At 52.1% G+C, this 13704-nt stretch overlaps 1 protein-coding gene across 2 annotated transcripts in view; it reads left to right on the top strand.

The window, feature by feature from the left end:
• Positions 1–13704, top strand: part of DAPK1 (death associated protein kinase 1) — a 169862-nt gene that overhangs the window by 136090 nt on the left and 20068 nt on the right. For both annotated transcript variants that reach the window (XM_025423146.3, XM_025423149.3), the window contains exons 18-19: positions 903–1001; positions 7502–7579. In XM_025423146.3, coding sequence (XP_025278931.1) covers positions 903–1001; positions 7502–7579 — 177 coding nt within the window. The remainder of the gene's footprint in view (positions 1–902; positions 1002–7501; positions 7580–13704) is intronic.

Below are 13704 nucleotides of genomic sequence, written 5' to 3'. Positions count from 1 at the left end.
CCTAGTAAGAATTTATGTCCCAGGACTCAGTATCTGTGGGGAAAAAAATCATCCACATAAATGGAAAGTGAATGAATATTTTTTTTTTGTTCTTCCATAACCGCAAGGCTGTACCGAGGAGGGGTGTGCTTGTGGGGCACCAGGCAACTCCTCCTGGGACCATGAACCCAGGTTGGTCACTGTCCTCTGTTCTACACCGATGTCCTCAGGATCCTGATTTCTTGTCTCAGTCATCAGCAAAGCCCCGCTGCGCCCACATGTTGTTGAAAGGAAGGCAGTGCAGTCCGATGCTAAGAGCCTGAACTGCCTGAGCTGGGAGTTCACTTCGTGTGTGTCCCTGTTGGTTCCATCAGTAACGTAGACTATTCCTCAGTACCGCATGATTCACCACGTTCCCTGACGTGCCTGGGCACACAGTTTGGGAACCATAGATGTACACAGTAGGGAGCGTGGTGGGCAGGGCTTTGCAGTGTCCCCTCACTAGACTGGCCTCAGTGGCTGTCGTCCATCCCTTTGTCCCTTGCAGTGTCTATGTTTGCACTGTGCTGCAGATCTTTCTGGAACTTTGGGACCCTTTGTCAGAGCCCTGACTCATGCCTCCTTTCTGTCAGCACAGCAAGAGACTTGATCTAGTTACCTTATGAGAGGCCTCCCACTCGTTTATGCTTTAGAGTTTTATTTCCAAGTTACTCTTTTCACTGGAAAATACTGGAACGCATTCTGTGGGCTTGCCTCCCTCGGGAGAGGGCGAGTTTCTGGGGAAGGGAGCCCACGCCTCCTATGCGTTTGGGGGTGGGGGTGTCCCCAGATCTGTCACACGGGGCTGGCCCAGGGGAGGCTCCACTGAGGCCCTCGGCAGCAGTTGCAAGAAGGACTCCCTTGGGGCTTTCTGTGTTTTCCAGTACGGCCGGACGCCTCTGCACCTTGCAGCCAACAACGGGATTCTGGACGTAGTCCGCTACCTCTGCCTGGCAGGCGCCAATGTGGAGGCGCTGACCTCGGTGAGTCACCTTCTGGCAGCAGAGAGCCAGAGAAAATGATAGAAGACTGGCTCAGGCCTCAAGGGCACGAGGGGAAAAGTATTGCTTGGCAACTGCATCTCAAGTCGACAAGCTGCTGTTAAGCTTTGCTCGGGTGCCGTGGTTAGGGGGCTGGCTGCCCCCCAAAGCTGGGTGATGGCCCACACGGCCGCAGCCTCACTGCGCTTTGAGGCCCAAGCAGCCACAGAGGCCTGCTGTGTCCCCTGTTACACAACGGCGCCTTTGTGTGTGTTGTTACATCTGTGTTTTCCTTTTCCGTGTGCTCCCCCCAACACTGGAGGTGCCTCGGGGTTGGGGGTTGGGGGTGAGGGAACCACTTAGGACAGCTGTTCTTTCCTGTTTGAGAAGTCTGGCTTGGTGCTTAGGCCGCCACAGTGATTTTACATGAGATACTTTGGTTCCCCTGCCTCCACACTCCACACTCCACACTCCACACCTGGTCCTGCCCTGCAGGAAGGGCCCTTTGATTTACATTTCATGAAATTGCAAAGAGGAAAAATAGGGGGACTGATGAGGTCAGGTTGTCATCTTTACGGCTACAGTGAAATTTTATTGTTTGATTTGCTTCGGGCCTAAGGGTGGGTTGAGTCTCCCACTCTGTTATGTGGGAGGTTCCTGGAACTCACTAGTGCTTTGCTGATGTAAAGTGTTTACCTTTAAACAGTGGACCACTGGAGCTTTAAAATATGGTAGCCAACTTTGGGGAAGTCAGGGCCCTGGGGCTGGAAGGGAGGCTTCATTTCTTGGAGAGCCATGCGGGGGTTGGCAAACTATGGGCCAGGGGCCAAATCCAGCCCGCTGCCTATTTCTGTAAATAAGGTTTTATTGGGAGCCAGCCATGCCCATGGGTTACAGCTCATACCTGTTTCTATAAGTAAAGCTTTCTGTAGACCCAGCCGTGTTCGTTGTTTACATATTTGTGGCCACTTCCATGCTGTAAGGGTGGAGTTGAGCAGCTGCACGGAGACCCGATGGCCCGTAGAGCCCAAAGCATCTACTCTCTGGCCCTTTACAGAAAATGTCTGGTGACCCCTGGTTGAGGGCATTGTCTCCCTGAACGCACTGGTGTTCCTCTGATGTCATTCTGTCCCCACAGGTAGTCGGCCCGTTCTCGGTAGGGTTGAGCGCTGAACAGGGCTTCTCTGCGGACCAGTGGATACCAGCGTTCTAGATAGGATGGTCCCTTCCTCGGGGCACCTCCCTGCCCATCACAAAGCCCCGCAGGGCCATGCGTGGGCTTCTAGGCCTGATGTGCCATCATCAAGCCCTGCTCAGCCACGTCTTGGCATTCAATCCAGTTATTTACACAGTGCGGTATTTATATGCATTTTTATGAGGAAAAGGTTTTTTTTTTTTTTATTTTTGGTCACAAATGTTGCCTCAAAAAAAAAAATAAACCGTCAAGGATGGCTCTGAAGATACCTGACTCTGCCAACCCTGGGTCCTCTGCCCTTGCACTTGCCCACAGCCGCTGTTTCCTTGCTTCCCACCGGCGCCCCCCCCCCCCCCAGCCGGCCCTCAGGGTGTCCCCTCGGGTGTCCCCTCGTTCGTCCTCGGCTCAGGACTGCGCCTCCCCGGCACCCGGCACCCGGGAGTCCACTCGGACGTCTCTCTTCATTCCCCAAATAGCGGGCACATGCTGTGCATCAGGCACTGCTAACAGCCAGGAGACAGTAGGGCCTGGGCAGGTGAGCTCCCCTCCCTCTGGAGATTTCTGGTCTAACGGGGGTGGGGGGGTGGAGGGACTAAGAGCCACAGCCATAAACTAGTGATGGGATGGGAAGTGAGGGGCGGCCCTAAGGGAGTTTCCAGGGGTGGGGAATGCTCCTCGGAGGGGGAGGGGAGCGGTGCCACCTGGGGGTGGGGGCGGGGCGGGGCGGGCACCTGACGGCTGCGGCTGCCGACAGCCCCACGGAGCCATACCACGGGCGGCAGGAGCCCTTCTAAGTGTTCTAGAAGCCATACCCAAAACGGAAAAGAAGCTGAAGAAATGAATTTCAGGAATATATTTAATGCAGCACAAAACATGCAAAATGGCATCATGTCGACCTGCAGTCGGTGCTTTGAGTCTACCGAGCTACTTCACATTCTCCGGTGTGTGCTTCACCTCCACAGGCATCGAAGGGCCGCTTCCAAGCCCTGAGCAGCCCCGAGTGCGCGGGGCCGCCCCCTTATTGGCAGAAACGGCGCCCTTGCGTTTCCTGCTCCCCCCTGCACCTGAGCGCGCGGAGTGCCGCGTCCCTAACCGCAGCTCGCGGCCCGCGGCGCCCCCTGGCGGTCGCCTGCCTCCAGTGCCGGGCTCCGCCCCAATGACTTGGAAAACCTCTGAACACCCTGCCCGGTCTTTCCGGGGCTCCGGGCCCGACTCCGCCTACAGGGCCCCCCGGACTCCCGTGCTCTTGGCCGAAGCTCCAGCCACCTCCTGGTAGCTCCTGCCTTCAAAACGTTTTATTTTTAAAGACTGTATTTGTTCATGAGAGGCAGAGACACAGGCAGAGGGAGAAGCAGGCCCCCCACGGGGAGCCCAATGTGGGACTCCATCCCAGGACCCTGGACGCTCAACCGCTGAGCCGCCCAGGCATCCCCAAAATGTTTTAAGATAAAATAGATTTTTTTTAAACAAAGCACTTGAAAAGAAAAGCTTACTGAATTATGACAAGATTGGCACCTTTATAAGCCACTCAAGGTCAAGAAATAGGACTTCTGAGGTCAGGTCAAAAGCCCCTAGGGTTTGAGTCAGTCTTGGCGTCTCCCTCCACACATTGACTTTGGGGGTAACCGTTCCCCTGCAGCTAAGTACCAGCAGCTCTTCTAAATCCCAGGGCACCAGTGGTCTCCCCAGGACTTAAACTTCCTGACCCTCTCTCCCGCCTGGGGTAAGAAAACCCCACTTGTTCCTGCCTCTCCTCTGGCCTCTGCTGGCCTCCTCCACCCCATGTGCTGCTGGGCGTCCTCCTGCCCTCTGCCCCCGCCTTCTGGGACCTTCTGGGGCCCCAGCAATGGAGGGCTGCCTCCAGGTTCATCCTCACCTCCCACCCCCACCCCCACTGTGCCCTTCTCTGCCCGTGTGGGCCTTTACAGAGGGCTCCAGTGGGTCCCGCGATGGGGGAGCTCCGCTGGCCTCTCCTCCCCCTGCATCCTCGTGGGGCAGCATCCTGGATTCTTCTTGGTCTTGGTCTCCTAGCACTCTGGCCTCTACCTGGTTAAGGACCTCAGTGTGTGTTTCTCCCAGACCATCTGGGCCCAGATCGGGTCCCTTCAGTGTCACCTTGGCCTTCCTGACAGTTCCGTTCCATCCCCACATCTGGGGTTCTGAAAAAGCCAGTGAACTCCAACCTCCACTGCCTGGCACCCTCTGTGCCCAGCCTCACCCTCCACCCTTTCCCCCTCGGCTACCCCCAGCAGAACAGAGCTCTTAGCAGGTCCTGGGAAGCCCTTTGCTTGCTCCCACCTCACCGACTTGGGTATGTTTTTCTTTCCATCTGGGATCTCCTCGGTCTCTACTCCCTCCCTGCCCTGCAGAGTGCCACCTGCACACACCCCTGCTAGAAGACACAATGTGCTCCTTCTTTCAGAGTGAGAGACTTTTAATGCCTACTAGCAGATGCCTGGGCACATAGTAACAGGTGACATAAGTGGCAGAAGATTCTGGAACACTCACTCCTTCTCATCTTTCAGTATTCAGCTGGAGCCCCAGACAGCCTCCTCTTTGCCAGCCCCCCTAGCAGGTATGGTTTTCTCCCCTTTTTGCTTTGTTGGAATTGGCTGTTGTTCCCCCATGAGGTGTGAGCCCTGGGCCATGATCACATGCAATCTGTCTTGGTCTCCTGCCTGGTCTCCTTGCTGCTACCCTCACCTGTCCAGTCTGTTCTTCAGGCAGCAACATGTGTGACCCCATTTGAATATAAGTCAGATCCTGTCCCTCCTCTTCGCAGACTCTTCTAACCCATCAAGTTAGAAGTCCTTATGATGGGGGCTCCCTTAAAGATCGGCCCCTCACATTGCCTCCCTGACCATCTCTTACTCCATCTTCTCCCTCTGACCCCATCGCACCACATGAGGGGGATCACCATATGAGCTTCTTTGAAACTCTTCAAACATGACAGTCATCTTGCTGCCTGAGGGCCTCTGCACTTGCCTTTCTTCACAGGACTTTCTTCAGGTGTCCAAATGGCTTGCTTTCTCACCTCCTGCAGGTTTTGACTCAGGCATCATCTTCTCAAGGAGGCCCTCCCAGACCATTGTTTATAACCAGGAGGACACTGAGTGTTCGAATTGCTTGTGGGAGTTGGCACCCGACTCCAGGGCACAGGGAAGGGCAAGGCCAGAATGCAAACATCCAGCTCCGACCCTGTTCCCTCTTGGACAGAAGACCAGGGAGTTTGAGAAATTCCCAGCACACTATTCATAATTCCTGCTGCTTGCTTTTCCATGCCTGGTGCTTTGCTGGTTCTTTATGTTTGGTTTTCTCTAATCTGCTCAAGACCCTGTGTGGTGAGGGCACCCGTTTTCGCCTTGCAGATGGAGAAGCCAGATGCCAAGAGGCCGAGTGACTGACTCACAGCTGGGGAGGGGTAGACTCAGGCCTTACACCTCATCCTTCTGACTCCAAAGGTCAAACTCTCCACTCTCCCGGCTGGCCTTCTATTGGGAACCTGAATAGGCCAATAATATTGGCCTCTCTTTGGGCAAAGTGTTTTGCAAACTGTAAAATACTGGCCATACAGAGGGCATTTGGTTGATGGTGGTTTTCTTGTCCCTGCAGAGGCTCTGTGATGGACAGTGACCTTTGTCACTGAAGGTCCTCTGCCTGTGTCATGTGCAGATCTGGGGTCTCTGAGAGAAATGCTGTGGCCAAGAGACCCCCAAAGGCAGACAGTGTTAGTCAAGGCTCAGATTTCTTCCAACTAGGACAGTGGTTCCCGAACCTTGCTGCCCGCTGGATCACCTGGGCACGCTGACCACCGCGATGTCTGGGAAGCCAGCAGCCTGAGGGAGGCAGAGTGTCCAGGAGGGGGTGGGCACATGCAGGCAGTGGGGGTTTTTAAAGACCCCAGTGTGCGGTGAGGTTGGGGAACCGCTAACCTGAGGCCTTGTCTTGTCATGTCAGTAAGGATCCAGGCAGTTTGGCATGAATCCCTGGGTAAGGTGTGGTGTCTGGCAAGATCCTTAATCACCGCAAAGGCAACTAGAGGCCCTACATGCCCATTAGAGACATCTCGGGACTTTATGGGAGAGCAAGATGGGCAGTGTGACCATAAAGCCTCCTCCCGGAGTGCTCATGTGAGCTTCCAGCTTTACCCTAGACAGTGGTCCTCAACTGGGGAGGTGATGCTGCGGGCATCTAGTGCAGAGACCAGAGAGAGATAGATGCACTAAACATCCCACAGTGCCAGACAGCCCCGCACAATAGAGAATTATCTGAGCCAAAATGTCAGGGGTGCTGAGGTCGAGAAGCACTGGTCTCATGAAGCCCCACACATGGTTCAGATTGTTGAGTTGAGAAGCTGGAAGATGTGCTGTTATCCAGACTCGGCATCCCTGAACTTCCATGGGAATGGAGCTCTGTTTATTGAGAGATGGGCCCAGATGCTTCTTAGTCTCCTTGCTGAAAAGTTCCTTGTTAAAAAGTTCTTTTTTATTTGCATGGAAATTGCTTCTCGCCCTTTCTATTTCAAATTTGTAATGACTTTAAAATTGCAGCAGGACAGTCCTTAAACCTCTGTTTCCTCCTCAGTGGCACAGGAACGCCGCAGTTCCACCTCCCCTGAGTGACCCTGAGGGTTAATGCACGCAAAGCTTGGAGAGCTGGACTAGGCGCGTGGCATTAGGAGCCAGAGTTGTGCTTATTTGTGGGACAGAAATGGAAGTTAATTTGCTTGCTTTGAAACTACAACCCTATGAAAATTCTCTAATTGAAAGGTGCTGTGAACTCTGGTTTTCTCCTTTTATGGTCACTGAAGAGCTTTAGATCAAAATTGTCTGTAAAGCTAAGCCTTTTCTTTGATATGCACAACAGTTACCAGGAACTAGCGTCCTCTGAGTGCTGATGTCTGTCCAGGGGAGGAATTTAAAGACCTTAGCTAGCACTAACTAGAATTTGGCGTCTATAAATGGCTTCATCATCTGCTTTATTGGAGAGAGGTTCAGCGTTTGGGGTCATCTGCTCACCAATGAGGTGCCAAGTGTGGTTAAAGCCTGGGGGTCTGAGAGTTCTCACTGATGGACTTCAAGACACCAGTGCACTTTTTTTTTTTTTTCCCTAATTCTCATTTTTCTTCCGGGGACCAAGTGAAATAAGCACTCTACAGAAAGAGAAAGAATCCAGGACACACTCTGTCCACCTTTCTTGTTTCTTCTAAGGCCCGTTAACACTTGTTTCTGCCTCCAAAGGCTGAACTAATGTATGGAACAAACAGCTCCCTTGTGAAGGAAAGAAACTAATCATTTTTCCTCAACAGGATGGGAAGACAGCAGAAGAGCTTGCTAAGTCAGAACAGCATGAACATGTAGCAGGTCTGCTTGCAAGACTCCGAAAGGTGAGAAATTCTTTTTATCAGTCTGAAATTCTGTTTTATCTGAAAAAGTCTGTCTTTTTCCTTGTAAACAACGAGATGAACAAAATGAGGGGTTGGACATATGGGTTGGTGTCTGTCCCTGGCCTGTGGTTTGCATACATTTAGCGTAAACGCATCACCTACCTGTTGGGTTCCTTCTTCTGTATTTGGACTTGGAAATCATTTGGCTGTGCCTGGTTTCTCTCCATCGACCCTCTCTGTAGTAACTGTTCCCATAAAGTAGATAGGAAATGAGAAAGCTGAATGTTTCTTTTCTTCTTGATGTTTTGAGCTCTAAGACATCACATGATATACTCTGGTCGAGGAAACATCGTTGCTCTAAGGTTTAAGGACACAGGACAAAAATAAGTAAATCCAATGGTGTCTTTCCAGCTCATGTCATAGGGATGTTTATCAAGAATTTTCAGAAGAGTCACACCGTTTCAGGTAGGAACTCCATGTCTAGGAAACAAATGCGGGAAATAGTGTTTTATGCACACACATTGTCACGTTATTTATAATACAGTAATAAAAGCCAGAAACATCAGATGACCAACAATAATGTCTAGTAAATTGCTATACAGCTATACCCTAGAACTGTGTTTGACCACTAATGTATCTTTGAAGAGGTTTTAACCAGAAGAGCTTAATGCTTACGGATGTTCTGGGGTTTTAAAGCAGAAAATAAATTATATATATGCACATTATAATCCCTCCTGTGTTTTTAAAGTGCATAAAAAGAAAACATAAGCAGGGGTTTGTGGGATTTTGCTAATGTAATTAACACCTTACAAGGGGATCAACACGCTGGGCTGGGAATTCTCAGGGTTCCCACATGCCACAGAGGGCGAGTCTGACCCCCGTCCCACTCTGGGTGCCACCACCCGAATCTGAGCCCCAGTGTCCGTGTGTGCAAGCTCAGCGGCCACAGCCCACATGCTTCTCACAGCAAAGCATCTGGCAAGTCTTTCTTGGCTTGGAGCACTGCTCGCCATCTCAGAGACTTCTCCCAGAGCTGTGGCCCTCAGAGTGCAGGCACTTATTTTTAAGCAGAAATCAGTGGCAAACCATGATCCACACTCGTCTGGTGGGTCACCCAGGAGACATCATCCTTGGTCAGAGTGACAGCTTTTCCTTGGGCTGTGCTGTGTTTAACTGCCTGTCTACCTCTCAGGAAAGGTCCTTTCTTCTATTTTTTCTTTTTTTAATGATTTTTTTGTTTGTTTGTTTATTCATGGAGACACAGAGGGAGAGGCAGAGACACAGGCAGAGGGAGAAGCAGACTCCCTGCTGGGAGCCCCATGTGAGACTCGATCCCAGGACCCAGGGATCACGCCCCCAGCCAAAGGCAAATGCTCAACCACTGAGCCACCCAGACGTCCCCTGTTCTGATCCTTTATATAAAAGTGGGTGCAAAAAAAAAAAAGAAAAAGAAAAAAAGAAAGTGGGTGCAAAGCCAGTGTCATTGCAGCGATGGGTGAGAAATAGTCAGGAAAGCCCAGACAATAGACAGGAAGGCCAGGCCCTGAAGCAACAGCCAGGGTGCAAGTGGATTGGAGGGGGTAAAGGTGCTTTCTCCCTTAATCTGATCCCGGGATTTCCTGCTCTGTGCTTATGTTGCTCTTGTAATTGGAAATATAAATACAAAGAAGCTTGTGTGTTGCTACTGCCGACCCCATATGCCCAGGGGAGGCCCAGGGGAGGCCCAGGGAGGCAGCTAGCTGTTTCCTGACTAGGATCTCTCAATCGAGGTGGGTGGGCTCTTGCACTGTCCCTGTTTCAAGTTTTCTTTATATTCTTGCACCGATTGGCACCCTCGTGTTTGGTGACTAGATTTTTAAAAGACAAATGGGAGAAAGAATATTCCATTGTCTAGCATGTTACCGTTACCCTGGGATATTTCTCAAAGAAGTCAAGGCAAAGAAAGGTTATTTTAATACCTATGAGCAAGAGGACATCATTCCTGTTCATGCCTAGAATCCACAGATAGATTCCTTTCTTATCTTTGCTTTGAGAAGCAAAATATAAAGTGATAGCCAAGTGCACAGACTCAGGAGTCAGACCCTCTGGCTCAAATCCCAGTACTGCTACCTTCTAGCAGCTCCGTGCCTCAGTTTCCCATTTGTCAAAGCAGGTAACTATAGTGCTGCCTTCCAGTACGGGGGTGATAGAAACGATGTCTTTAGAACAGTGCTTGCCACAATAAGCACCATGTGTTTGCTGTTGCGGTTGGTACCCTGCACACCGCCCTGAGTCCCCGTGGTGGCCCCTCCTGTGGTCCAGTGCCCGGAGCAGGTGCCAGCGAGTCAACAAGGCCACCCTGAGAGCCATCGTTAGTGACAGCCACCATTCTGGCCTCGAGACGTGCCAGGGGCTGTCTGTACGACATCCCGAGGGTGAAGATGGTCCTGCGGGAAGGGGGCTCTCCGTGAGGCTCAGCAGGTGCCCATCAGCGCTGTGCCACATTCAGTCCTGAAATAGGACCCTTCCGTGGGGCGGGAGGGGGTCCTTCCCCGGAGCTGAGCTCGCTTGCTGTGTGGAGAGCCCCGATCTCCCTCCCAGGGTCACAGAACAGCTCCAGCAGCTGAGTCTCCCAGACTCCGTGTTCAGTGAGACCCGCAGGTTCGTTGGCCTCAGCTGTTCTCTTGGAAGGCTCTAGAGCCCAACTTCTTGATGAACCAGAGAGCAAGGAGGGGGCTGCCATACATTTCTAACCACATTCTTTAAAAAAAAAATCTCCAAATAAGTAGTTGCTTGGGAGTGTGGGGATTCCCGGTACTGGAATCTAGTTCTGGAAAAAGATTGAGATGTCCCATGAGCTACCTTGGAGAATAGGTCAGCAAGGACTTGTTGTAGTAAGTCATCACCGGGCAGGCCATGCCTGCAGAGAAGCCAAGATGGCAGATGTGTTTGCAGTTGTAACTGGGGTCATGTGGTGGAGGAGAGTGATCACCACCAGTAAGGACGGGGAAGAGAGAGGAAGAGGCCAATTTCACTGAAGAGTATCTTGTCCCCAATTTCCTTTATTTGTCATTTCATCCTTGATGTCCCTGTATTTCTCTCCAAGGTTAGGTGGGCATTTGGGGAGGGGGGACATGAGGACCCCAAACAGCCCAGGTCAAAGCTTCCCCTCCCCCATCCACCGTGACATTAAAAAAAAATCACCTCTACACATTTCCTGACAGACCTGGGGGGAGCCAGCCACCCTGAGACCCCCTCATGTGGATCCTAAACACATCCCTGGGGAGAAGCCTGTATCTGCACAGCAGGGGGGGTGGCCTTAAATTGCCTTGTCATGCCCTAGGATTACCAGTGGGCCAGATTAGCAACAGAAACGCCCCCTTGTTTGCACCTCTAATCAGGTGATGAGCCTAGGAACATGTTTGTTTTTTTTCTTGAGCTCGATATATTTCTTTTTCTCATAAAGGTTCAAAACCAAAAGCGGTTTCTCTTTGCAGCAAATATACATTAAAATAGAGTCTCTACAGCCTAGGTCTCTGGGCCGGGCTTGCCCTATGTCCCTGCACCTCCCTGGCCAAACCCGAAAATAAATATAGTGTTATTGCTCTGCAGGGCATAGAGGCAGTGCTCTCATTACCCCCTGAGGAGGCTGGGTGAAAGCTGATCCGGGGGACCCTGGCCACTCCAGGGGTCAAGGAGCTGGAGCCTGCTTGGAGTTATTGCTTGGGGGCAGGGGAAGTAATGCCCAGTGCAAATGATGAGAGGAGTGAAGGGTGCAGGGGCCTTTGCTCTCCAAATCCCCCTCTGCTCTGGAGAGGGGGTTGGATTAAGCAGCAGCAAAAGCATCACCCACTGGGAGACTGTGGCCTCACTCCCTTCCCTCCCTGAGATCAGGCTTCTGCCCCCACCACACACACACACCACATGTCCCCTGCAGCCCCCTTTGGCTTCCACAAGGCCCCCTACAGTCTGGGGGCACGTTATGGCTTGCAAGGGGCAGCACTGTGCCCAGAGCCTGGGTGCACACATTCCCAGCTTCTAAGAACCCCCTGGGAGAGGGGAAGGGAGGGCATAGGGCCTGCTCCCAGGGGCTGATGGTATTGCCCTGGCCTTGCCAGCAGGCTGTAGCACTGCCCAGACCCCAGCTCTGCCCCATTGGGGCTGACCCCATTCCAAGTGGGTCTTGCAAGCACCCCCACCCATGCCCACCCATTGCCTCAGTCCATCAGGGCCTCAAGCATCTCCAAGAACAGCTTGTGCATGGGCATCTTATCCTCCAGCTTCACCCCATAGAAGTGGGCCAGCACATTGCCCGCTGTCTGGCGCAGGAGCGGTAGTGTGAGCAGCAGCCTGCCTGCCCACTGCCGCTCAGCACCCCCTCCAGGGCCTGCCCAGCTGGCTTCATATTCCAGCAGGAACTCGTGTAGAGCTTCTCACAGCTGCTCCACAGCCTCAGCATCCTCAATGTGCAGAGTCTGAACTGGCAAGGGCATCTTTTTAAAGAAGGTTTCTAGGGAAGCCATGGGCTTCCTGCTCCAGAAATATGACAGTCCTCTTGTTGAGCTGCAGGGGGCAGCAAAGCACCAGCTGGAGCTGAGTGGGGGTCCTGGGGTCCTCATCACAGGGGGCTGACCCTGGGGAGATGAGACCTTGCAGCCAGTGCATCTGGGCAGGTGGAGCTGAGGGTGGCCGAGGCCAGAGCTTGTGGGGGCAGCCTGACCTCTGACCCAGCTCTCCACAAGGTGCCTGGGGGCCGCAGTGTATGGGAGCCTCTGGTCCTGTCCCACAGAGCCCACCCCACGTGTCTCCTCTGTGTGCTCAGTGCCCTCATATTGGGGGTTCCACGATTGTCCTTCCAATCAGATTTCCATAAGGTGATATTAAAATAGTTCCTTTTTGGGGGATCCCGGGGTGGCGCCTGCCTTTGGGCGTGATCCTGGAAACCCCGGATCGAGTCCCACATCAGGCTCCTGGCATGGAGCCTCCTTCTCTCTCTGCCTGTATCTCTGCCTGCCTCTCTCTCTCTCAATCTCTCAATCTCTCTGTCTTTCATGAATGAATAAATAAAAAAATAAAATCTTTAAAAAAATAGTTCCTTTTTTTATGTCTAAAATCAGACAGTGAAGAAAGATGCCTGAGAATATTTTGGAAAATAGGACGAAGTGTAGAGTTTGCCCAGAATTTAAAATTCAGTACAAGTAACAACATTTGCATAAGGAAGAGTTGCTGTTCCTCTCCTTCTATCTGCATCCTGCCACATGGGGCAAGTCACATAACCTCCTCCTGCTCTCCTCCGGCCCTCCCAGATTGCAGGTGGGCCTCCCTGTTGATGCGCTAGTGGTTAGTCATCTCTGCTGATGAGAGAGTGAAGCTAAGCTGCCAGGGGCAAAGGTGAAGGTTAACCAGAAACTGGGATTCACTAGGGTGTCAAAGAGTGATGCAATTAGCAAATAATATTCACTTAAGAGAGATTGACCATGTCTAGAAATGCTGAGAACTATTCTAGGCACGTGAGAGACCACAGTGAGCAAGAGGCAAGACTCAGACTGTAAACAAATAACAAAACTGGCAGATGCGGTAAGTCAGGGGTTGGCAGACGATGGCCTGGGGGACAGCCCACCACCACCTGTTTTTGTAAATAAAGCTTTATTGGAACACAGCCACACCCTTTTTTCCTACTGTGTATTGCTGCTTTCTGCATATATGGCAAACACAGGAGAGACCACCAGACCTTTATAGAAGGATGACTGCTTCTCCTGTAAGTGCAGAGATTCAAACAAGGTGAAATAAGAGAGGTGGGTTATTTCCATCCATTGGTCAGCAACACCTCTCTGCTGGTGACATTTAAGCCAACAGATGAAAGATTAAAGAGGGGAGGCAGCCAGAGGAGAGCTGGGGGATAGCGGTGGGAACAGTGAGTGCAAAGGGCCTGGGGCAGTAGAGAGCTGGGTGTGTCCCAAGAAACAGACCAAAAGGATTGAAGGCGCCTGGCACCAGGGCTTGAGCCAGGTGGTCTGGGGGAGGATCAGGCCTGAAGGGATCTGATTGGAGAGGTCAGTGCCTTTACACACCTAGGTCAGGAGATTGGGTTTGGTCCAGGTGTGCCCAGCAAGACCTGACTCTGGTTTTGGGACTTTCGCTCTGAC

Source organism: Canis lupus, chromosome 1, assembly GCF_003254725.2.
Source record: "Canis lupus dingo isolate Sandy chromosome 1, ASM325472v2, whole genome shotgun sequence".
Lineage (NCBI taxonomy): Eukaryota > Metazoa > Chordata > Mammalia > Carnivora > Canidae > Canis > Canis lupus.
This window is presented reverse-complemented; position numbering and strand designations above follow the sequence as displayed.